The 25,737-nt window shown below is 49.7% G+C and overlaps 1 protein-coding gene across 1 annotated transcript in view; it reads left to right on the plus strand.

Annotated features, from left to right (window-relative positions):
* LOC115090942 (MYCBP-associated protein-like) overlaps positions 1–25,737 on the plus strand; it is a 40,210-nt gene that overhangs the window by 4,718 nt on the left and 9,755 nt on the right. The window contains exons 3-6 of the mRNA XM_029600633.1: positions 4,532–4,655; positions 10,929–11,032; positions 12,289–12,434; positions 12,721–12,876. Of these exons, the coding sequence (XP_029456493.1) occupies positions 10,978–11,032; positions 12,289–12,434; positions 12,721–12,876 (357 nt within the window). The 5' untranslated portion in view covers positions 4,532–4,655; positions 10,929–10,977. The remainder of the gene's footprint in view (positions 1–4,531; positions 4,656–10,928; positions 11,033–12,288; positions 12,435–12,720; positions 12,877–25,737) is intronic.

Genomic DNA, 25,737 nt, shown 5'->3' on the forward strand with positions numbered 1-25,737 from the left:
AAATACTGGAGGTAGAAGGCAACTCCCTGGGAGGAGCTTGCCAGGACCGCCCACCGCTGGTCCTATAACTGGGGAAGAGAGCTGCGGGCCAGCCCCTAGAGAAACGGGCATGGCTGGAAGCAGGAAGTCCAAACACAGAGGCATGCAAGCCACAGGCACAGCTAGGCCTCTCAGGCCCTGGAGCAAGTCCCGGATGGAACGTAGGCGAGGCCCTGGCTTCAGAGCGGCCTCTGGAGGAAGGTAAGAGACCTCCTGTAGCGCAGCAGCAGGGGGGATCGCAACAGACATGATTCAATCCCCGGGCGAAAATAAAGTTCATAATTTGCCAGAGGATCGGCCCAAGTTCAGAGGCTTATTTGCGACTCGGCCTCGTTTCCGGGGTAATAGGAGGTTCCACGGGTCGAGGTCTGCTGGTCCCTCTTTTTGGCAAGGTTCAAGCAGGCAACAGTCCTGGTCTCAGTCCTTTCGAAGCCGCCATTTTGGGAGACCAGGTAACCCCCAGTCTTCCCCAGGAGTTAAGTCCTCCCAATGAGACGCAGCCGGTCCATTCCCCGATGCCAGTAGTGGGGAGCAGGCTATCATGCTTTTACGAGGAATGGACCAAATTGACGGACCAGTGGGTCCTCACAGTGATAAGTCAAGGTTACGCTTTAGATTTTGTTCGGCTCCCTCGGGAGAAGTTTCTGGTATTTCCAAGTGCGTACCAAGAAAAACGAGAGGCGGTACAAGATACACTACAATGCCTTCTAGACCTGGGGGCCAAAATACCGGTTCCACCTGCCGAACGAAGAAGGTGCCACTATTCGATTTACTTTATGGTCCCCAAAAAGGAAGGCACTTTCTGACCTATTTTAGATCTAAAAAGGGTCAACAGATGTCTATGAGTGCCTCATTTCCAAATGGAGACCCTGCAGTCCGTCATCGCATCCGTGCGAAAGGGGGAATTTCTGGCATCTCTGGACCTCACGGAGGCATCCACCAGACATTCCTGAGGTTTTTCATTTTGGGGCATCACTATCAGTTTCAAGCCCTGCCTTTCAGGCTTGCCACCGCACCCCGGACTTTTACCAAGGTAATGGTCATGGTAGCAGTGCAACTTCGGAGAGAAGGATTGTTGGTGCATCCCTACGTGGACGACTGGCTGATTCGAGGCAAATCAGAAGTACTTTGCGAGGTGGCAATCCGCAGAGTGCTGCAGCTATTGAGGTCCCTCGGTTGGGTGGTCAACCTTGCCAAGAGTCATCTAATTCCTTCTCAATCCTTGGAGTTTCTGGGAACCCTGTTCGACACGCAGCAGGGGAGAGTTTTTCTCATCAAGGATTGCATTGGCAAACTACAGGGCAGATTTGAGACTTGCTGTCCAAACGTATCCCCAGAGTCCAGGATTACTTACGGGTCCTAGGGTCGATGACTTCCACCCTGGAATTAGTGCCTTGGTCTTTCGCCCATATGCATACATTACAATCAGCATTGCTTTCCCAATGGAATCCAGTCTCCGAGCAATTTCATCTGCCCCTTCCTCTTACGGATTCTGCGCGGTCCAGTCTGGACTGGTGGCTCGTCATGGACAATCTAGAACGCGGAGTCCCCTTGGTAGTGCCCGAGTGGACAGTGCTTACCACAGATACCAGCCTTTCCGGCTGGGGAGAAGTTTGCCTGGGGAAGGCGGTGCAGTGACAGTGGTCACAGGAAGAATCCCAGTGGTCAATCAATCGGCTGGAGACCAGAGCAGTCTGGTTAGCCTTACAAGTGTTCCTCCTGCTTCTCCGGCGGAAATTGGTCAGAGTGTTGTCCGACAATGCAACCACGGTATCCTATATCAGTCGCCAAGGGGGAACCAAGAGTTGTCCAGGTGGCAGCAGAAGCTCAACAGTTGATTCACTGGGCAGAGCGATATCTCGTCAGCATTGCAGCATCCCACATAGCCGGCGTCGACGACGTTCAGGCAGACTTTCTCAGTCGTCACCACCTCGATCCCGGGGAATGGGAGTTGTCAGACGAGGCCTTCCAGCGCATATGCGAGATGAGTGGCACGCCCCACATGGATCTCATGGCAACGTTCAAGAATGCCAAGGCCCCGTGCTTCTTTGCTCGCCGCAGAGAAACGGGAACCAAAGGCATTGATGCTCTGGTTCTTCCCTGGCCAACAAACATCTTACTGTATGTGTTCCCTTCTTGGCCTCTGATTGGCAAGGTGATCCGACGAATAGAGCGCCATCCAGTGGAGGTGATTCTAGTAGCTCCAGAGTGGCCAAGGCGTCCCTAGTTTGCAGATCTCCTCAGTCTAACTGCAATGGAACCTCTTCGTTTTTGGGAGTCCGCGGTTCTTCTACATCAAGGCCCCGTTTATTTGGAATAAGCGGATCGCGACATGGCTTTTTAGAGGCAGCGGCTAAAGAATAAGGGATATTCTGATGCTGTGATGACTACGCTTTTATGCTCCCACAAACCATCTACTTCCCTGGTTTATGTCAGGGTGTGGAAAGTATTTGAAGCATGGTGCGTAGGCCGTGAGGTGAATCCAACTCGGGCGTCGGTGTCAGACATTCTAGGTTTTCTTCAAGCCAGACTCTCTAAGGGCTTATCATGTAGTTCCCTTAAGGTTCAAGTAGCAGCGCTCGGTTGTCTGCGAGGCAAAATCCAGAGAAGGCCATTGTCATTGCATCTGGATGTGGCTCGTTTTCTTCGTGGAGCAAAATACTTACATCTGCCGTTTCACAGTCCATGTCCTTCTTGAAATCTGAATTTAGTGCTTTCAGCTTTGTGTGCTCTGCCCTTTGAGCCTCTAAAAAGGGTGACATTGAAGGACCTCACCTTAAAAGTGGTTTTCTGGTGGCGATTTCTTCGGCCTGTCGGGTGTCGGAACTGCAGGCGTTATAGTGTAGAGAGCCGTTTTTACGGATTTCAGATTCGGGAGTTTCCTTGAGGACGGTTCCTTCTTTTCTTCCGAAAGTAGTTTCCTCCTTTCACTTGAATCAGTCAGTGGAGCTTCTGTCTTTTCCAGATTTGGACCGGTCGGATCCAATTTCTAAGGACTTACTAAAATTGGATGTTCGCAGAACTTTGCTGCGCTATTTGGAGGTTACAAATCCCTTCCGAGTGTCAGACCTTCTCTTTGTATTGTGGAGTGGTCCAAGGAAGGGTAATGTGGCTTCTAAGACTATGATAGCTCGCTGGCTGAAAGAAAGTATAAGTTCTGCTTATTTATTGCGTGGTAAAACAGTACCGGTGGGTCTTCGCGCTCATTCTACCCGTTCGCAGGCCGCATCCTGGGCAGAATGTCAACAAATCTCTCCACAGGAGATTGCAGGGTAGCTACATGGAAGTCTTTACACACTTTTGCGAGACATTTCAGGTTGGATGTCCAGGCTTCCGGATTCCGGGAGATTTGGTGAAGGAGTGCTCCAAGCGCTCCTCTCTAGGGTCCCATCCTAGGTAAGTCAGCTCTGTAGAATCCCAGGAGTCTGGACTGATCCGGGTACGTACAAGGAAAGGAAAATTAGTTTCTTACCTGATAATTTTCGTTCCTGTAGTACCACTGATCAGTCCAGAGTCCCACCTGTTATATGCATGAGAGTAACGGAGAGTCCACTCGTATTTCATTTGGTTTAATTGTACTGAAGATCATTGTTCTCACTGTTCATTGGGTTCTAGTTCCCAGTTGGGGGTTCATAAGCCATTTTAGATACGGAAGTTAAATAGTTATAAGCAAGTTCAATGCTAAATTTTATGTTGGGAAGCCATTCCGCTTTGATACTGAGTAATACTGACAGGCTGTTGGAGGCACCTTAGGATATAGGGCAGAGCTTGTTAAAACTTCTCTGTCTCCATCTGCTGGAGGGGAGGCAAAACCCAGGAGTCCTGGACTGATCCGTGGTACTACAGGAACGAAAATTATCAGGTAAGAAACTAATTTTCCTCTCCCGTGTATTCTGGATGGTTTATATCTCTGAGAAGACGCTCCCTAGCGCGGCTTTTACTTAGGATTCAGTCTTTCACCTCTATACATTTACTCATAAATCCCAGTGAATTCTTTTTCAAAATGTTTTGTGCACTGCTACCCAGTAAATAAAACCTCAGGAAGTGTTATTGTTCCCGCCAAGCCATTATTTTTCTGTCATTTTAAGTTGCACCAGGGTAGTGTGAGGTATGTGATAGTGTGTGGTGGTCTGGTTGTTAGGATGAGGGACAAGAAAATGTTGGTAATGAGGACTGGAGGGTAGTAAGCGAGGTGATTTGTGAGAAGGTATAAGGTGGTCATCGGGTAGTTTATTAGGTATGATGGAGTGGTTTGTAAAGGTTTATTATTGTGGGCCGACAGTATAGGAGGACTTAGCACATGGTAGATGACTAGTTTGTGAGCATTAAGAAGCCGATCAATGGGGTGATTTGTGAAGGCTCAGAGGCAAAGCATCTTCATTGGTGTTTTTGAGTTGTATTTCATAATTTTTTTTTGGGGGGGGGGGGCAGGCAGCATCCCTACGCGATTATCTTGCTCAATGGGATTCTGGACTGCAATTTCTCTTACTAGGCTGTGCTTGTCAATCCCAGAGGACAAAACCTGTGAGGAACTTCTGTTCCAGTTAAATAAGGCAATATTGGAAATGTGTAGCCCAGCAGTTAAAACACACTCTGAGCTCTTGAAACCAAATATGGTAAGTCCATCAAAAAAGGAAGGTAATAAATACCTTATCAAGCCTTGCAGGGTCACACTCTGTGGCCTATAGAGCTTCTAACATGACCACTCTGGCACAGCTCAATAGTTAAGATATTCTTCTATAGACAGCTTACTATCTTTATGTCCTCCTTTCCAAGATGCATCTTATGACTGTCCACCATAGATTTCTTGTTACTTCACATCACATTTTGGAATGCATTAAAAACGTATAAAAGAATTCAGCTCACCGAGAGCAGGACCACTCTGGCATGCATGATAAATGCAAATCACAACCCAGGACTAGTGCAGGCTCTCTCTTTTCATACCTAGTACAGGGTGTATCTCACCTCTATTCTATGCTCTCTGTCTTTCTATGGTTTGCCTTATTTTCTGTTTTCCCAGACTTTGCAAAAGATTTTCACTTTAATTCCATAATAATGGAGACTCCCAATACATTTCATTGATGAAGTCGGGCCTCTTCCCCGTGATGTCTGTAATCCTTGTCTGCTTGTGTGTGTATGTGTGAGAATTGTACAGATTGCCGGATAGCTGTGGTCAAATATGTGTGAGTTACTTAAAGGTATGAAGTTCCTGAACATACCCAGATCAGTCCAGACCAGTGGGTTTTGCATTCCTACCAGCAGATGGAGTCAGAGAACAATTAGAACTTTGGGCACTGCTACATAACGAGAGTGCCACTTGCAGTCCCCTCAGTATTTCTCTGACTCCAGCAGATGGTAGAGATCAAATCTGCAGTCTGTTAGTCAGTTAAAAAAAAAAGGTTATTAGGGAGAAGGTTTTTTTCCTAGGATAGGCTAGTTTGTAGTTAGTAATGTAGCTTCCTGAGGTGTTAGGCACCTTCGTAGGCCATCCTTCAGTTGAAGCCAGGCGTCCGGGGGGTTGGATACCCGTGCCAGTGTCTCAATAACCAGAGGCTCCTGGGTTTCCTTGACCACTGAGAAAGCTCCTCTCACTCCTTCCCTCAGACTCCAACTCTGTCAGGGTAAAGTTTTCTTCAAAAAAAAAAATTCAGAAAGAAAGCAAAGAAAAAGCCTTCAAGGTAGAAGGAGTTCATTTGAGGGAGGGGCCATGCTATTTAGTCGGCAAGGCAGCTGGAGTGGTGAGCTTAACCCTGCGGGTCCTCACGATGGCCTGGGCTTCGGGTAGGTCGGAGGGGGGGTAGGCCTTCATGTGCGTGTGAGGCCTCTTTTTTCGCACTGGCAGCTCTCCTCACCTGCGGGGAGTTTTCTATTTTTCGCTCCTGCTGTTCGCGCGAAGGTTTCTGACTGGAATTTTTTTCTTTTTTTTAGCTGACTGCGTTGCTGCTCATTTTCTCAATGGCACCCCAGCCTAAGTTGGGAACCTTCCGCGTGTGTGGGGCATCAGAGCAAGGCCATAATGCTAGTTTCCCTGTGTTCTGCCTGTTCTTTAGGGCAGGAGGGAACTTCCTCGGGGGGAGCAGCAAACAGGCAACGGCTCCGGTCCTCCGGACCACAGTCCTTGGCAGGGGAGGGTAGCTCACGGCAGCTGCCGGGGGAGGAGGAGCCCCTCCCATTTTTCTCCGGTGGACCAAATTACCACATTTGGGAATGACCCTGGGCCACTGGACCCTTCTGCAGGGGGTGGTGTTGATTCAGGGGAGTTTTCCCCTGACTTTGTGCTCCTGCTGCATCAGGCGTTCCTGGCTAGGAAACAGGAGATCCTGAAGAGAGCAGTGTAACCAGACCCTTTGGCAGAACCTCCACCAAAGCGGATACCCACGGGGTCCCCGGGCTGCCATCACCCTGCAAGGGCTCATCAAGGGGCTCAAGGTGTGAATAGGTTGCCGGCCCCACTCAGGGATCCCTCAGACTCTGGGGCTGATCAGGATCTGGGACCACCCTCAGAAGGCGATGATCACAGCGTAGTGCGCTTGTTTAAGTGAGAGGAGCTTCGACCTCTCATTCCCCAGATCTTGAGGTCCTGGGGATCAAAGTTTCACAGGAGGAAATCAGACAGTGAAGGTGTCACCGGTCCTGGATGGGATGCGAGGTCCGACGACTTCCTTCCCATTACCTAAGAAGGTCCGCAAGCTAGTGACCCGGGAGTGGGACTCGCTGGATGCAGGTTAAAGTGGGAAGAGCCATGGCGAAACTTTACCCGATAGCGCAGGATGTTTTGGATCTTCTAAAGATACTGAAGGTGGATGCGGCGGTGTCTGCCATGACTAAGAAGACCACCATTCCTGTGGCCAGGGCTGCTGTGCTGAAGGACATTCAGGACCGCAAACTGGAGATTCATCTGAAGCGAGTCTTTGAGGTCTCAGTGCTGAGTCTCAGGGTGGTGATTTGCGCCAGCCTCTTGCAGAGAGCCTATCTTTGCTGGGTTCAGGAGGCAGCTGCAACCCCCAGTCCTGACGGCAGGGGGCCCTTGCAAACCGCGCGTTTGGAGGCAGGAGTTGCCTTTGTCGCGGACGCATTGTATTACTTGATTACGACCTTTGCGTGTACTATGGTATCTGCGGTTATGGCTCGTAGGACTGCTCTGGTTGCGTAATTGGTCAGCAAACTTATCTTCCAAGTCTCAACTTGTAACCTCCCCTTTAAGGGCAAGCTTCTGTTCGGGGAGGATCTCGACCAGTTAATGAAATTGCTGGGGGAGTCCAAGGGCAACCGATTGCCAGAGGATAGGAAACCTTCGGGAAGGTTTTTCCCCCGTAGGCTCGTTTTCAGGATTTTCGCAGATTTATCCCTGGTAGGTCTTCAGCTCCTTCAGGGTCCAGGCCGGGCTCGGGACGTTAGCAGTCCTTTCCTGGGTGCTGGTCGTGGAAAACCTACCCAATGAAGCCAGGGGCACCCATTCTGTCATAGAAGCTGTCGGAGGCAGATTGTCTTGAGTTTTCGCGCCCGGTGCGGGAGGGCCTTTGTGGAGTCTCGCATTGCTTCGCGCGTCAAGTGCGAGGCAGTTCAGAGGATGCTACAACGGCTGCTCGATTTCCTGACCATTATTCCAGTTTCTCTGGCAGAACAGGGCAAGGGATGGTATTCATTCTACTTTGTGGTTCCCAAGAAAGAGGGCACCTTTCGTCCCATTCTGGATCTGCAGAGGTGAACAGGTGTTTGCGAGTTCCCCGTTTTTGCATGGAGACGTTGAGAACTGTGGTGGCTGCGGTACGCAAGGAGAGTTTCTCGCATCGTTAGACCTCACCGAGGTGTATCTCCACATCCCGATTCGCCGGGCTCACCAGCGGTTCCTCCGCTTCAAGGTGATGGGCCAACTTTTCCAGTTTCAAGCTCTTCCTTTCGGACTGGAGACAGCTTCATGTACTTTCACCAAGGTTATGGTGGTCATGGCGGCGTTCCTGCGCAAAGAGGGAATCCTTGTTCAACCGTATCTAGACGACTGGCTAATCCGAGCGAAGTCTCAGGAGGACTGCATAAGATTGATTCAGAGGGTGATGCTCACCTTGCAGTCGCTCGGCTGGGTCATAAATGTCCAGAAGAGTCATTTGGAGCCCACGCAGTTGTTGGTCTACTTGGGAGCGCTCTTCGACACTTTCCGAGGCAAGGTTTCTCTGGCAGCGGACCGTGTAACAAAGTTGCAGGATCAGGTCCAAGCCCTGCTTTGGAGGAAGAATCCAACGGTTTGGCATCACTTAGAGGTTCTGAGATCCATGGTCTCCACCTTGGATTTGGTCCCGTGGTTGTTTGCTCATTTGCGTCCGTTGCAGTGTGCGCTGTTATCGCGGTGGAGTCTGGTGTTGGAACAGTTCCATATACCGTTATCTCTCCTTCTAGAGTCCAGAGTCAGTCTATCATGGTGGCTTTCATGTAGCAACCTGGAACAGGGAATAGACTTAGACCCTCCGAATTGGGTGGTTATCTCCACGGATGCCAGTCTATTCGGATGGGGTGCAGTCTGCCTCAACAAATCCGCCCAAGGGCTTTGGTCTCCAATGGAGAAATCCTGGTCCATCAACCGCCTCGAGACGAGGGCTGTCCGGCTGGCCTTCCGAGCATTTCTTCCTCTGGTCAAGGACACAATGGTTCGAGTGTTCTCAGACAATGCGGCGCCGGTAGCTTACATCAACCGGCAAGGCGGGACACAGAGTCTCGCAGTGGCAATGGAGGTGAGGCTATTGTTCGCTTGGGCGGAGCGCCATCTCAAAGGAATCGCCGCGTCTCATATCGCGGGCGTGGAAAATGTACAGGCGGACTTCCTCAGCAGGCAACAGCTCGATCCAGGAGAGTGGGAGTTAGCTCCCGAAGCATGGAACTTCATTTGCACCAGGTGGGGGCGTGCCTCAGTTGGATCTGATGGAACTCGAGCCAATGCAAAGACAGAGCGCTTCTTCAGCCGTCATTGAGAAATAGGCTCGGTAGGACTGGACGCTCTGGTATGTTCGTGGCCCATGGGCATTTTTCTCTATGCCTTTCCTCCCTGGCCTCTCATCGGTCGGCTTCTGCGACACATAGAGCAGCATCCAGGCAGTGTAGTATTGGTGGCTCTGGAATGGCCGCGTCACCCGTGGTTTGGAGACATGGTGCGATTAGCCTTGGAAGGTCCTCTACAGCTGGCGCATCTTCCACATCTACTCCGTCAGGGGCCCATATTTTCGGATCGCTTCTCTCTCGCAGCCTAGCTTTTGAGAGGCGGCGATTGAGGGGATATTCCGAGCAGGTCATTTCCACTCTTCTTCAGGCGCGTCGGCCATCTATTTCTATGGCCTATGTTAGGGTCTGGAAGTTATTTGAGGCATGGTGCCGCCAGCGCTCCTTGGATCTTTTGTCAACGGAGATTCCCCAGGAGTTGGACTTCCTGCAACACGGGTTGATCAAAGGTTTAGCTTTCAACTCTCTTAGGGTTCAGGTGGCTGCCTTAAGTGCCTTAAGGGGCAGCGTTCACGGTCAGTCGCTGGCAGTGCAACCAGACATTTCATATTTTCTCAAAGGAATAAAGCATTTACGTCCTCCCATACGCCCGTTATGTCCGGACTGGAGTTTGAACCTGGTGCTTCGGGTGTTTTGCAGAGCCCCCTTTGAGCCTTTATGGAGAGCTCCCATTAAGGATTTAACCTTGAAAACCATTTTCCTCATAGCCATTTGTTCTGCTCGACGCATTTCAGAGTTACAGGCTTTGTTGTGTCGAGATCCTTTTCTTAGGATTTTCGATGATAGAGTTTTGCTGTGCACAATTCCTTCCTTCGTGCCAAAGGTGGTCTCTGCTTTTCATGTCAATCAGGCAATGTATCTGCCAGGATTTCCGAACTGGTTCAGGGATTCTCCTCAGGAGAGGGAACTTCATCTTTTGGATGTGCGTCACGTTCCTTTGCATTATTTGGAGGTTACTAATGACTTCCAGTGTTCGGACAATCTGTTTGTCTTATTTGGGGGTCCTAAAAAGGGTGACAAGGCTTCAAAGGTGACGATTTCGCGCTGGATTAAGGAGGCTATCGCTGTGGCTTAAGTTGCCCGTGGGTGTCAGGTGCCCGTGGGTCTGAGAGCTCATTCCACTAGAGCCCAGGCTACCTCCTGGGCTGAGTGTCAGCTTCTGTCGCCTCAGGAGAACTGCAGAGCGGCGGTTTGGTCCTCCCTGCACACTTTCACCAAGCATTATTGTTTGGATGTGAGGTTGTAGTGCAAGCGGGTTTTTCGGGTTCCCGTCCAGTGTAGAGTAGCTTGGGTACATCCCACTGGTCTGGACTGATCTGGGTATGTTCAGGAAAGGAAAATTGGTTCTTACCTGCTAATATTCATTCCTGTAATACCACAGATCAGTCCAGAATCCCGTCCCCCTTTTCATATCCAAAAGACTAATTTGAGAGGTGATATTTCCTGAAGAAACAATTTGGTCTTTTTGCGAATGCTCCAGAAGGGGCAGGTTCCCAGGTGGTCTAGTGGTTTTTTTGTTTTATCTGTTCTGGGTGAGAGGTTGGCGGTTAAGATTTGGGTTCCAACCCCCTTCGCCTTTTAAGTAAAGTTTGGTTGTTTAGGCTTTGGTACAGGTCAATACTGAGGGACTGCAGGTGGCACTCTCGTTATGTAGCAGTGCCCAAAGTTCTAATTGTTCTCTGACTCCATCTGCTGATAAGAATGCACAACCCACTGGTCTGGACTGATCTGTGGTATTACAGGAAGGAAAATTAGCAGGTAAGAATCAATTTTCCTCTCCTTGAGATAGGTTGATGGCTTCTTTCCACCGCTAGATCCCTTCAGTATTTATTTTCGTATCAACCTGGTAAGTTGGAAGGTGTGAGGAGCATCATGGCTGAAGCCACTTTTTTGTCCTGCAGTCTACAGCTCTGGCGCGAGGCTATTGATGGACTGGTGGGCTACTCGCTAATGTTCAGGTCCATGATGGGCATTCCTGAGAAGGAGTTTGCTCTGGAGGGAACAGGTAAGAAGCTATAAAGAGATAACATCCTCTTCCACAGTCCCTTCTATGGCTTCACTATCTCAAGAAGGAGTACATCTTTCATTCTCATTAGATTGATAGTAGTGTAGGAAGGAGGGGTAGCTCAAAGGGTTAGTGTCTTTCACCTCTAGGCCATCTGTTCAGGTGCAGAGCAGGTCTGTAGTGACTGAAAGTCATCGCTCTCTGAAATCTTTTTGCTGGCCAATGTGAAATGAATTAGTGATCTCAGTCCAGTTCCTGGTGGAAACGTCCTCATCACAAAAATGAGCAGCACAGTTTAGCACTAATTGGCCCCACTGTTGGCATTCTGAGCAAAGATGCCAGAGATTTATTTAACAGATATCGTGAGTGAGTTGTCTCACAGTTAGATGATTTCTTCAAAGCAAAGTTGAGGCACGTTGGCAGGGAAGGGTGGGGAGCCTTTCATGCTACCTGTTCTGTGACTAAACGGAGTGCTTTGGCTGTCAGTTTTGTTAATCAAGAACCTCTAATGAGCATTTGATTTACCAGATATATGATGATCTTAGGATCCAGCCCTTTCTAGTGGCAGCAGAGTATATTAAGTGCTTCATACTCCAGTGGACAATCACTTTGGGACATATCTGTAAAGACAGGATACTCCTAGCTCTGTATAGGATATACAGACAGCAATAATCAAAGCCATTTCAATGGGTGAAATAGTGTTTGATTATTGCCCACCCTCAATGCGGGTAAAAGTGCTCTTGTTTTTCAACCGCCTATGTACTTTTACCCACATTGTTTTGAAGCATTCCCGAGGGCAGAGTTTGGTCAGGGAAGGAAACAACACGGGTAGTTTTAAATAATGAAAACTGAGCACAGTATGTCTGATGGAAGAATTACCTGCAGCGATTTGCACCTGCATTCTCTCTCTGTAATTTTTCATTAGGCAAAATAATGAAAGTAAAACTACCCACCGGCTTTAAACACGGTTTGGGAAAGTTTCTGGAGGACAGGTGGTCTTGGGGATTGCTGTCTCTTAACTCCTGAGAATGAGCACAGGGAATGGATCTCCCCATTAGGACGTGCCAGGTACTTCCAAGTGGCCTGGCTTGGTCCCAGGCAAACACAGAATGCTGGGCTCGGTGGACCTAATGGTCTGATCCAGCATGGCACCTCTTATGTTCTTCTGAAGTATTTTCTGAAACCTGCTAGCTCCTAGTTTTTGGTCTGTGGGATCTAGACAGGTTTAACTGTTAATGCAATGATTTGTTTTTCAGCTGATTCAAAGCGAGTTGTAAAAGGCAGGAAGGAAGAGAAGAAACTCACCTCTGTAGCAGAAGAAAAAAAAGTAACTGGAGGAAAAGAGAAAGAAGAGAGAAAAGCTTCAAAAACAGTGGGGAAAGAGAAAGCAGCCGATAAAGAGGTGCTACATGAAATACTGACATAGGAGGACCTAGAAATGCATTTGACAATAGTGGGTTGTTACATCGAAAGGGAGGGGATGGTCTCCGAGAGGGAAGGTAAATGGGACAGGTTGAGAAGCTGTGGAAGGAAAGCGGGGAAGTCCCAGGACGGATGTGGTCTTGAATTTGAAGAACCTCCTGTCCCCTTTGTCTGGCTGTAAAACAGGATGTGCAGGGGAGAGCAGATAGTTTCAATATATCCTTCTCTTGGTGACTGCTGCATGCCTATGGTTTTCTGCCTGTTAGGAACGTCCAAGCAGCAAGAAAGGCAGGAAAGCATCAAAGTTCCTGAGCCAGGGCAAGGGACTGAGTGGCTCCAGAGAAAGCATAGACCTCTTTACATCCGATTCCCGAGTGAATCCCATCATAATGGAAAAGTACCAAGAGAGTCTTTACACAGAGGTTAGTGTGTGAGGAGAATGCCGACTGACTTTCTGTTGTCTTGCTTCATGCCTTACTCCTCAGTGTCCTTCTGTCGCCTTTTGACCTTTCCTTTTCTCTGCCTCTCTCACTCATTGTCTTCTTTCATACTAAACAAGTGCAAATGCATCTTTCTTGGTCCTAGAAACTATCTGTGTCTTTTCTTTTGTTCCTTGTTTGTCTTTCTTCTTGTTCCAACGGTCCTCCATGCACACATGAAGACCTCGTCTCTGATCTCTGCTTGTTTAGAAGACGTTTTCAGTAGATGTAGACAGACAATTTCTTGGTGGTAGAATTGAAAAAAAGCAGAAAGCAGCAGGCTACTAACAGTCCTCCATCTGTCCTTTTGGTTGGGCATTTGGCTTCATACCTCATTTGTTCAGTTTACAAGGACTTTTCATTTTTCCCAAAGAAATTTTCTCTATATACTAATAGAAAATGTAGGATTATGCATGGATGCCATTGTCGGATCCTGCCATTATCATAGAGATATGATTGAAGTGTTGAATTAAAGCACTAAATATGTAGATTTATCAAAACATGCCAAAATGTCCCACACTCAAAAAATGTTTTAAATTTGAAATAAATGCCAGCTATCCAGTAGGTTAGAGAGATCTAAACTGATTTCGTGTGAGGGAGAGGGGGAGAGTTCCCAGCTGGCTGCCCTGAAGGTCGGGAAGGGGAGAAAGATCTTAGCCAGATATTTTTTTAGGTCATGGGGAGGAGAGAAACATCAGAGCTTGGTGTCCTACTGTCTAGGGAAGGAAGAAAGATCTGAGCTGGGTGCCCTGAAGTCACAGATACGAAGAGAGATTCATGTTCTGAGGTCCTAGAAGGGAAAAGAAATCTAAGTCAGGTTTCTTGATCATACCCTAGATTAGTCCAGAGAAGCAGATTTTGCATCCCTACCAGCAGATGGAGGCAGAGAAAAAAACCTTTGAGACTCTGCTACATAACCAAGAGTGCCATCTGCAATCCTCAGTATTTCTCTGTCTCCAGCAGATGGTAGAGGAGAAAAACCTGCAGCCTAAAGTTTAAAAAAAAAGAGAAATAAGAGAGAAGGAGAATAAGCTCCCTGAGGTGTTAGGTGCCTTCGTGGGCCATCCTTCGGATAGAGCTGCACGAGCTGGGGGTTGCTTATCCCTGGCAGTCTTGACCCAAAGCATCCAGAGGGCTGAAAGCCAGGGGTTCTGGTTTCCTCAGCTCTTCTGTGGTCCCCTCACTGATGCCTGTCAGCATACACAGGGAAGTACACTTTTGCTTTGTTCCTGGGGAGCTGAAGCTTTAATTAAAAAAAAAAAGTGTGAACTTTTGCAGCTGGGAACCAGGAAAGCGGCAATGTCCAAGCGGCGAGACACGAGGGCCATGGCAGGAGGGTTAGCGGGAGAGCATACGCATTTTCTTCCGGGGGCAGGAAAACGAGCAGGTGTGGGCCGAGTCTACCAGTGCTGCGCAGCAGGGTGTTTGCCAACCACATGACGCAGGCCGCTGACCACAGGAAGTTTTGTCAGGCTTGGGGGGGGGGGGGGGGGGGGGGGCAGAGCGTCTCGTGTCTCGCCCTGTGTACCGCTTATGCTGCTGGGGGTGAGGGAATCTCTTCGGAGGCTTCTTCCTGGCGGGTCACCTGTTCTTTGGGGATTGTGCCACAGGCCTCGGGGGATTCCGAGGAAACGGTTGCCATTTTGTCATTGTGTCCTCACAAGCGTGCAGTTTCTAAGGAGGCCGGGGAGTCTCCTCCTCCACTGTCGCCGATGCTGCAGGGAATTCTTGGTGACCAGGACTGTATGGGAGAACCGGTGGAGAGGCGGTCAGCAGCAATGTTAGTGACTCAGAGGCTTTTTCTACAGACTTGTCCTTCTCCTCCACAAGGCTTTTTTAGTCAAAAAAGGAGTAGGAGATAAACATCAGGTGCCTCACAAGTCTCCGCTTCCAGCTAAGAGGCATGAAGAGAGGCCATAAAGGAAGTTGGCGGGGGGATGCGGGGGGATGCGGGGATCTTCCATCTCCGGGGCCTAGGAAGTGGTTCTCGTGAGGATGTGGACCTGGCTTTGGACTCTGATGAGGAAGGAGATCCTATGGGAGTTTTTGGAGATAATCCGGCGATTGATCCGCTGGATGATCAGGGGGCTTCTGGTTCACATGTGTAATATGATGGGATAAAAAATGCTCTCAGGACAAACACTGTGTTGAACATGGGAAACTTGCTTATCAAGGGAAGAACAGTATCAGCAGGGCTTACGCAAGTGGTCGTGGGGGAGAGTAGCTTGTCTGTGCCTGGGACCTGATGCAACAGGAGGGGGAATGCCTGGCCAGCAGCCCTACCCTGTACAGAAAGGTTCCCAGACCCAGGTGCTGGCTCATCTACGCACACACACACTTGTTTACTTAGCCCTATAAAAGCTCGGGGTTCTCCAGTGGGAGGTTGGAACCTCCCCTGTGCACTGACGAGGGGCGCAGGATCTTTCCCGTTGAAGCTGTGTGCTCCTATTTTTCAGTCGCACTGGGGTTCCCCGACCTGATGAGTGGCAGGATGCTGATTTGGGGTGTATTATATTCACGAGAAATGAAGTATGTGTGCTGTAAATAAAGCTATATTTTCATTGCTGTATATCTCGTATTTTGTATCATAGTTTGTGTGTTTAGTACTATGCGAGGTCTGCCTACCTCCCATTCGGGCATCTTGTTACAACATGGCACGGGGAAGGCAGAGTCTGAGGAGCTACCAGTATCTGAAGAGGATGAACCTAGGGTGGTCCATTTATTTTGAAAGGAAGAGTTGGGTCCACTGATTCCTCAGGTCCTGGATGAGCTGGGAATTAAGGTCATGCAGGAGGAATCGGATAATGAGGGAGTGGACCCAGTCTTGGATGGCTTTCGGGTGTTGTGTTTGAGGCATTGTGGACCCTTGGTCGCAATGGAGATGACTCCGCCCATGGGGAGGAGACCCGTGGGCAACCACTGCGATAAGCTGACACAGCAGACACACAGGCCGTTACAGTACAGTGCGCGTCCAACCCCCCAAAAACTAATAGCGCCCGCAACATGCAAATGCATGTTGATGGCCCTGTTAGTTATTCCCGCACGATACAGAAAAAACTGCTTTTCTGTACACCCTCTGACTTAATATCATAACGATATTAAGTCGGAGTCCCCAAAAGTAAAAAAAAAGTAAAAATTAAAAAAAAAAATTAAAAATCGGCCCGCGGGTCGGAAGACGGATGCTCAATTATGCCGGCGTCTGTTTTCCGAACCCGTGGCTGTCAGCGGGTTTGAGAACCGACGCCGGCAAAATTGAGCGTCGGCTGTCAAACCCGCTGACAGCCGCTGCTCCTGTCAAAAAGGAGGCGCTAGGGACGCACTACTGTCCCTAGCGCTTCCTTTTACCGCGGGCCCTAATTTGCATAGGCCACCCTCCTGAATCACGCGACCAGGAGAGTGGCCTGTGCGTGCGCTGGGAGAGCAGGCGCTCGCCAGCTCTCCCGCGCGTTTTTCTGTATCGGCCTGACAGAATGGTAGAGTCTTTATTGTATTGCTGTAGTAGATGGTAAGCAGGAAGGTAAGGCACTGATCCACGAGGTGCCAATACGCTCAACAGGCTCAGAAGTGTAGTCTCACCCAGATGTTCACGATAGGCAGGAGCCCGCAGTGTGGGTGGAGTTGGAGCACCGGTTCATAGAGGTACTCACAGAGTGAAGGCGTCTTCCTGATGGTAGATAGGTGGGACCGAAGGTCCTTGGTGCAGGATATGAAATAGATAGGCTCTAGCGCCTCCTTTTTGACAGGAGCGGCGGCTGTCAGCGGGTTTGACAGCCGATGCTCAATTTTGCTGGCGTTGGTTCTCGAGCCCGCTGACAGCTACGGGTTCGGAAAACGGATGCTGGCATAATTGAGCATCCGTCTTCTGACCCGCAGGCCGCCGGCCGATTTAAATTTTTTTTTTTTAAATTTTTGATTTTTTTTTTATTTTGGGGCCTCCAACTTAATATCGCTATGATATTAAGTTGAAGGGTGTACAGAAAAGCAGTTTTTTCTGCTTTTCTGTACACTTCCCCGGCGCTGGCAGAAATTAATGCCAGCCTTTGGGCAGGCGTTAATTTCTGAAAGTAAAATGTGCGGCTTGGCTGCACATTTTACTTTCTGAATCGTGCGGGAATAACTAATAGGGCCATGAACATGCATTTGCATGTTGCGGGCGCTATTAGTTTCGGGGGGGGTTGGACGCACGTTTTTGACACGCTATTACCCCTTACTGTATAAGGGGTAAAGCTAGCTCGTCGAAAATGCGCGTCCAAACATGGGCTAACAATGCGCTCCGCTACTGTATCGGCCCGACAGAATGGTAGAGTCTTTATTGTATTGCTGTAGTAGATGGTAAGGCACTGATCCATGAGGTGCCAATACGCTCAACAGGCTCAGAAGTGTAGTCTCACCCAGATGTTCACGATAGGCAGGAGCCCGCAGTGCGGGTAATGCTGCGGCTAGTGGATGGAGTTGGAGCGCCGGTTCGTAGAGGTACTCACAGAGTGAAGGCGTCTTCCTGATGGTAGATACATGGGACCGAAGGTCTGTGGTGCAGGATATGAAATAGACAGGCCCTCGAGGAGCGAGTACCCAGTGGTCCAATATCCTGGAATGAAATAAGAGAAAGACCCCCAAGGAGCGGTTGTCAAGTTAGTGAGGACCCTGAAGGGAAGTTGGAGAGACCCCCGAGGAGCGGGTGTCTAGAGCTTCTGCAGAAGCAAAGCCGTTAGCGAGGTAGGTGTCTAAGCTAGCAACTTAGAGCAGGCAGAGTAGCGAAGCGAAGTCTTTGTGTTATGGCCCCGGGCTGTGCCCCGGGTCCCCCATCTACCTCGAGGCCTGCCCCGGTCGTCGCGGTCCAGATTCGGCCTGTCCAGGCCTCTGCTGCGGCTCTCCCTCCTTAATGGAGACACCGGCGTTCCTTCGCGGCTGGCCCCGCCCCCTAGGCGCGCGCGCACAAGTGCAGGAGCTGGGGATTTAAAGGGGCCAGCGCGGGAAACCACAGGACTACCTCCAGATGACGTCAGACACTCAGCCCTACTTATGTCCTGCAGCCAGACTCCTCCCTTGCCTTGCAATGAGGTTCCACAATCTTCTGTGTCTCTAGTTGCTGCATTGGACTGCTTCGCCTCCGCTGATTCTTGACTCCTGGCTTCTGACCCTGCTTCGTCTCCTGACTTCGTCTTCAGCTTCCGCTCCTGGTTTTGGTTCGTCCTCTGACTTCTGGCTTTTGACCCGGCTCTGTTCCACGACTCTGTCTCCAGCTTTCGTCCCTGGCTCTGGTTTGGATCTCTGATTTCTGGCTTCTGACCCGGCTTCGCTCTTGGACTCCGACTTCAGCTTCTTCCATCATCTCAGGTATCTGGTACTTGCTGGCCCAGAGGAGTCTCCTAAGTCCCAGCGGCTTGGGTTCTCACGGGCTCCTCCCGGGGGAACCGCGGGCTTAAGTGGGTGAAGACACTTCATCTACCTGGGCTCAGCCGTCCTCCGTCCATCTCTTCAGCCGCAGCCCGGATCCTTGGTCGCATTGGGTCCCACCTAAGTCCAAGAGGTCCAGGTCCCTACGGGCTCCTCCTGGGGGGACCTCGGACTTCCAGTGGTGAAGCCTCTCCGAGTCTCTTCCGTGCCGCCTCCCGGCTGTGATGCTCGCTGTGGGCCTCCACAGCATTCCATCCACTGTCTCAGCCGGCCCAAGGGTCCACGATCGTAACACTTTGCTAACTCGATTTGGTATCAGAAGCGGAGGCTAGTTATACCCAGAGGTACTGACGTCATGTGGTGGGGCCACCTCCGAGGTTCCCGCCATGACGTGTATTTGAGCATCAGAGATGTGCGCGCTCACTCCCTAGGAGGCCATGGGAGTGAGCATAGCGGATGGGGACGCCCATGCTGGTTTGAGAACGCCGAGGCCCGCAGCACTCAGCACCGGAGACAGCCATCTTGCCCAGAGAGAGAGAGAAAGGGGAGAAAGAGAGGTAAGGCAGAGCGGTCGCATCCGTCTGTGACCGATAGACGCAACATCGGGAACCTTCAAAAACTTTTCCTCTTCCTAAGAAGGTAAAGAAACTGGTGACCCGGAAGTGGGACTCTCCGGAAGCTGGGCTGAAGGTCAGTAGGGCAATGGTGAAATTGTATCTTTTGCCCGAGGAGACACTGGAGCTTTTGATGATGCTGAAGGTGGATGCTTCAGTTTCAGCGGTGACCAAGAAGATGACCATTCTAGTGGTGGGTTCAGCCGCCTTGAAGGATATCCAGGATAGGAAATTGGAGATTCAATTGAAGAAGATGTTTGAGGTCTTGGCATTAAGTCTCTGAGCAGCAGTCTGAAGTAGCCTCATGCAGCAGGCCTGTCTGTGTTGGGTGCAGAATGCATAGGAGATGGAGTCTGGATCTTCGGCCAAGGCCAAGCAGGCAGCCTATCTAGAAGTGGGATGGCCTATGTGGTGGATGTGCTGTACGATCTGGTCAGGACTTCCACCAGGAATATGGTCTCTGCAGTTGCAGCACAGAGACTGTTGTGGCTGCATAATTGGTCAGCTGATGTGAGGTCGAAGTCACAGCTGATGTGTGGTCGCAATCACAGCTGTGCAATCTTCCCTTTAAAGGAAAATTACTATTTGGGGAAGATCTCAAGCAATTGATGAAGCACTTGGGAGAGTCGAAGGGGAACAAGTTTCCAGAGGATAAGAAGCCCGGCAAGAAGACATTTCCACCTCGTGTTTGTATTCAGGATGCGAGATTTTGTTCCAGTATGAGCTCTTCCTCTTCCTCCCAGAGACAAGCGGGAAGGCAGCACATAGGTCTTATCGAGAGAGTTCTGGTCAAGGAGCCAGAGGAGGTAAGGCCTCTCAATGAGGCCAGGCTGGTCCACTTTTCGGTTTGAGGCTGTTGGGGGAAATTAACCCTGTTTTACGAGGAGTGGACCAAGATCACCGCAGACCAATGGTGTTGGAGATGATAAGAGACGGCTATGCCTTAGAATTTTCATGTCCGATCAGAGAGGCGTATGTAGTATCCCACGTCAGGTAGGAGGTGGTGTGAGAAACAGTGCAGCGATGTGAAGTCTTGATGCCATAATACCAGTTCCCCTGCAGGAGCAGAGCTTTGGAAGGTACTCAGTTTATTTCGTAGTTCCAAAGAAGAAGGTACATTCTGGCCCATTCTGGATCAGAAGAAGTTCAGTGCAGCCCTGCAGATGCCACATTTTTGTATGGAAACGCTGCGAGCAATCATAGTGGCTGTTCGCAAAGGGAAGAATCTGGCATCGTTTAGACTTGACGGAAGCCTACCTTCACATCTCCATATATCCAGATTATCAGAAGTTTCTGCAGTTTATGGTGTTAGGAGAACATTATCAGTTTTGGGCTCTGCCTTTCAGATTGGCAACAGTGCCACAGACTTTCAAAAAGGTGATGATAGTGATTGTCGCGGTGCATAGGAGAGAAGGGATTCTAGTTCACCCATACTTGGACAATTGGCTCATTTGGGCGGTCAGAGTTGGAGGGTCATTGCTTAGTTCAGTGAGTCATGACTGTTGAAGTTACTGGGCTGGGTAGTGAATATGGCGAAGAGCAATCTGGTCCCGTCCCAGTCACTGGAATGCCTAGGGGCTTTGTTCAATACTCAAATGGGCAAGGTTTTTCTCACATTGGAAAGAGTGACCAAGTTCCAATTGCAGGTGCGGCGACTATTACGGCTTCCTGAACCCAGGGACTGGGATTATTTTCAGGTACTGGGATCTATGGCCTCTACTCTGGAGCTGGTACTGTGGGCATTTGCATACATGCAGCCTCTGCAGAGGGCACTTTTGTTCTGTTGGAGTCCACTCTCGGAGGAGTTTCAGCTTCCTTTGCCTCTCCAGGGGGAGGGGGAAAGTGCCAGGACTAGTCTCTTAGTGGCTATCACGTCCCAGTCTGGAGAGACGAGTGGAGTTGGAGATCCCGGACTGGGTGGTAGTGACCATGGATGCCAGCCTCAAAGATTGGGGAGTGGTTTGCCAAGGTCAAACAGCTCAAGGCCGATGGTCAGTAAGGGAAGCGTCCTGATGTATCAATCGGTTGGAAGCAAGAGCAGTCCACAGGGCGTTGCTTGCATTTCTTCCACAGGTGCAGGATCGCACAGTGAAGGTTTCTCAGCCAGTGCAACGACGGTGGCATATATCAACTGTCAGGGCAGGTCGAGGAGTCCTGGGATGGCTCAGGAACTGTTTGTTTGGGCAGAGTGTTACCTGATGAGGATAGCAGTGTCACATGTGGCTAGATTGAACAATGTGCTGGCAGATTTTCTCAGCAGGCAGCGTTTAGATCCAGGGGAATGGGAGTTGTCCACAGAGGCCATGGATCTCGTTCAAGCCAAATGGGGTATGCCCGAGTTGGATCTGATGACTTTGCAAGTCAATGCCAAGGCGAATCGGTTCTTCAGTTGGTGGAGAGAGGTCGGTTCAGAAGGATCGACACATTAGTCCTCCCATGGCCAGCAGACATTCTTCTCCATGGCCAGTGGGCATTCTCCTCCATGGCCCCTAGTGGAGATAGTCTGAGATGCGGCATCTGGGAAGGGTGATGTTGGTAGCTCTGGAGTGGCTGCGACACCCATGGTTCGTCAATCTAGTGCATCTTGCAATGGACAGACCCACCAGACTAGGTCATCTGCAAGGTTTGCTGCACCAGGGACCCATCTTCTCGGATCAGGTGGATCACTTCTGTCTTGCAGCCTGGCTTTTGAGAGGCGATGATTGCACCTGAAAGGGTACTTTTTTGCTACGTTGCTGCAGGGCAGGAGGCCTTCTACCTCCCTGGCTTATGTCCAGGTTTGGAAGGTGTTTGAGTCGTGGTGTATGGAGTAAGGTCACGATCCTTTGCGCACGGAGGTGTTGCAGTTAGGAATATTGGTTCTTACCTACTAATTTTCGCTCCTGTAATACCACGGATCAGTCCAGACTCCTGGGTTTATTCATCCTGCCAGCAGATGGAGACAGAGAAAGTTTCACTGACACTGCTTCATAATCCCAGCTGCCACCTGTAGTTCTCAGTAGTGATCTGTACCCAAGCACAAAACACTTGCAAACTTGTTAAAACTTGTAAAACCTTGAAAAAAGTCTTCCAATGAGTCTGTATTCCATAACCTTAAACATTTGTACCAAAAGGTTTATAGCTGAGCAGATGACTCTCCACCTCCATAGACCGGGCAGGTTCTGGACTGATCCGTGGTACTACAGGAATGAAAATGAGCAGGTAAGAACCAATTTTCCTTTCCCTGTATGTATCCAGATCAGTCCAGACTCCTGGGATGTACCAAAGCTACCTTCTTAGAGTGGGACCGGGAGAGTCTCGCTTGCAAGACACTCTCGCCAAAAGACCGAGACTCCAGATCCCCTACATCTAGAGGATAGTGCCTTGCAAAAGTATGCAGTGATTTCCAAGTCACCACCCTTCAAAGAGACCACCTGAGAACGTGTAGAGTGAGCCCTCAAACCTTCAGGCACCTGACGGTCTTTGAGAATGTATGCCAACCCAATAGCCTCCTTAAGCCACCTCGTAATTGTAGCTTTGGAATCCTAGGTACCTTTCTCCGCATCACTCCATAAAATGAACAGATGATCAGATCTCCTAAAATCATTCAATACCTTGAGATACCTCAGCAATGTCCTACAGACGTCCAACAGCCTAAGTTCCCATGCATGAGGTACAGAAGCATCCAATTCCGGGAAAGCCGGAAGCTCCACCGGTTGATTAACATGAAAAGCCAATGCCACCTTGGGAAAAATGAGTGAATTGTCCGCAAAGACACTCCTGAATCAGAGATCTGAAGGAATGGTTCACGGCAAGATAAAGCCTGCAACTCAGAGATTCTCCTAGCAGAACAAATGGCTACCAGGAAAATGACCTTCAAGGTCAAGTCCTTAAGAGTCGCTCTGCAGAGAGGTTCAAAAGGTAGCTCACACAAACCTCAGAGAATGAGATTAAGATTCCAGGATGGACAAACTCTCCTAACCGGAGGGTGCAAATTCTTAACCCCTCGAAGAAATGGAATCACATCAGGATGAGAGGACAATATGTGACCCTCAACTCTACCACATAGACAAGCCAGAGCCACCACCTTTACTCTGAGGGAGTTGAAAATTAGGCCTTTGATCAAATCTTCTTGAAGGAAAGATAAAACCTGAGACACTGAAGACCATAAGGCCTCTACCCCTTTAGTTATACATCATGCCTCAAAGACCTTCCAGACTTGGATATATGACAGTGAAGTCAACGTCTGTCTAGCTTGCAGAAGAGTAGTTATGACTGCCTCTGGGTACCCTCTTCATCTCAAATGCTGCTTCTCAAAAGCCAGGCCGCTAGACAAAAGCAATATGCCTGGTCTGAAAATATGGGGCCCTGCCAAAGAAGTCGAGGAAGATGACTGAAGCGTAACAGTCCGTCCACTGCCATGTTGACCAGATCCGCGAACTACGGCTGACAAGGCCACTCCGGGGCTACCAACACCATTTCTCCCGGGTGTTTCTCTATCTGACCAACACTTTGCCTATCAGAGGCCAAGGGGGAAATATGTAAAGAAGAACCCCCTGAAGCCAGGGTATTACCCCTTTGGCCCCGTACTCTCGTGTTCTGAAAAAAACAAGATGCCTTTGCATTGAGAAGTGTTGCCATTAGATCCACATGGGGACAGCCCCACTTCTCTTGGATGAGGTACATCACTGCCTCGGACAACTCCCACTCCCCTGGATCTAGCATTGTGCAACTTAGAAAATCCACTTGGATGTTTTCAACCCCTGCGATATAAGACACCACTATCTGAATCAAGTGCTGCTCCGCCCAAAGAATTAACTTCTGAGCCTCCTTGGCCACCACATGACTCTTGGCTCCTCTCTGCCGATTGATATATGCCACGGTCATCACATTGTCCAACAGGACCCTCACCGAGCGGCCTTGAACCAAAAGTAGATAAACAAGCAACACTAATCACACTGCTGGTCTCTAAGCGATTGATAGACCAAGAGGTTTTTTCCGCCAACCAAATGCCCTGGGCCGATTGTCGCTGGCATACTGCTCTGCAACCAGAAAGACAGACATCGGTAGTAAGAACTACCCCATCCGGGACCTCCAGATCGACCCCACAGACCAGACTGGACAACTGCAGCCACCAAGCCAGACTGTCCTGCGCATGACAACAAGCGAGATGGCCATATGAAATTCCTCCGACAATGGCTTCCACTGTACCAACAGAGCTCTCTGTAACAGTCTGATATGTGAAAAAGCCCACAGCACCAACTCCAGCATTGAGGCCATCAAGCCAAGAACCTGCAAAAAATCCCAAGCTCTGGGAACCTGCAAAGCCAACAGACGTCGGACTTGCGTCTGTAACTTGCAGGTTCTCTCCTCCGAGAGGAGCACCTTGCCCTTCAGCGTGTCGAACCGAGCCCCCAAGTAGTCTAGGGTCCAAAACAGGATCAGCTGGATCTTTGCCAAATTCACCACCCAGCCTAGAGATTCTACGGTGGTGATTACCTTCTGCACCGCCACATGATAAATGACTTCCAACTTTGTTCTGATGAGCCATTCATCTAGATAAGGGTACACCAGGACCCCCCTCGCACCGCTATGCTGCCACCATCACCACCATTACCTTGTTGATTGTGTGGGGCGCCATGGCCAGCCCAAAGGGGAGAGCCTGAAACTGAAAATGCTGACCCAGTACCATGAACCTCAGGAACCGCTGGTGATCCGGATGAATGGGGATATGTAGGTAGGCCTCCGTCAGATCCAAAGAAGCCAGGAACTTATCCTTGCACACTACTGCGATTACCAACTGCAGAGTTTCCATCTGAAACCTCAGGACCTTTAGCGCCTCATTTACCCATTTTAAATCCAGAATGGGGCGAAAAGAGCCTTCTTTCTTTGGAATTACAATTTAGATGGAATATCGACCTTTGCCTTATTCGCAAACCGGAACCACTGCTCCTAAGGCCTGTCTAATGACCCCCGGACCACCCAACGCTTTTCCAACAACCCACAAGGGGAAACTAGAAACAAGTTGCAAATGGGCCGAGCAAATTCTAATGCATAACTGACTCTTATTACATTGAGGACCCACTGATCCTGAGTGATCTTGATCCACTCCCCATAAAATCATGCTAGACAATCCCCTATAAAAGGAATGGCGGAGTAAACTGGCCTCACTTCATTGTGAGGATTTGGCTCCAGCGGCCCCACTATTGGAGGAAGCTCTGAATGGCTGTCATCCACCTTTAAAGGACTGCCCTCAGGACTGACCGCGAGAAGAGAACTGCTTTTACGAGGCTGGGGCTCCTCTCACCTGACACAACCTCCTAATATCCCGAAAACGCAACCAAGATTGAAAAGGCCGTTTTCCCTTAGGCTTAACCTCCAGCAATTTATGCACCTTATTCTCACCCAGGTCCTTCATCAAGTGCTCCAGATCCTCACCAAACAAGAGGTGCCCCTTTAAAGGTAGAGAGCCTAAATGAGACTTAGATGAAACATCCGCCGACCAGTTGCATAACCACAATAATCACCTGGCTGAAACCATGGAACCCATAATACGGAAGGAAGTTCTGACCAAGTCATACAAGGCATCCGCCATGTAAGCATTCCCTGTACATACCTGGATCAGTCCAGACCCTGGGTTATGTCACCAATCCAGCAGAGGGAGGCAGAGAAACATTCTACTGACTCTGACGTATACCCTAGGGTACCACCTGCAGTCCATCAGTATTTCTCTGTCTCCCAGCAGAGGTGGACGTCCCTAACCCCTGCAGTTTGTGGTAGTTTTTATTGTTCTAGTCAGGTAGTTTAGGAGTTG

The sequence above is a fragment of the Rhinatrema bivittatum genome, chromosome 4 (genome assembly GCF_901001135.1).
Source record: "Rhinatrema bivittatum chromosome 4, aRhiBiv1.1, whole genome shotgun sequence".
NCBI lineage: Eukaryota > Metazoa > Chordata > Amphibia > Gymnophiona > Rhinatrematidae > Rhinatrema > Rhinatrema bivittatum.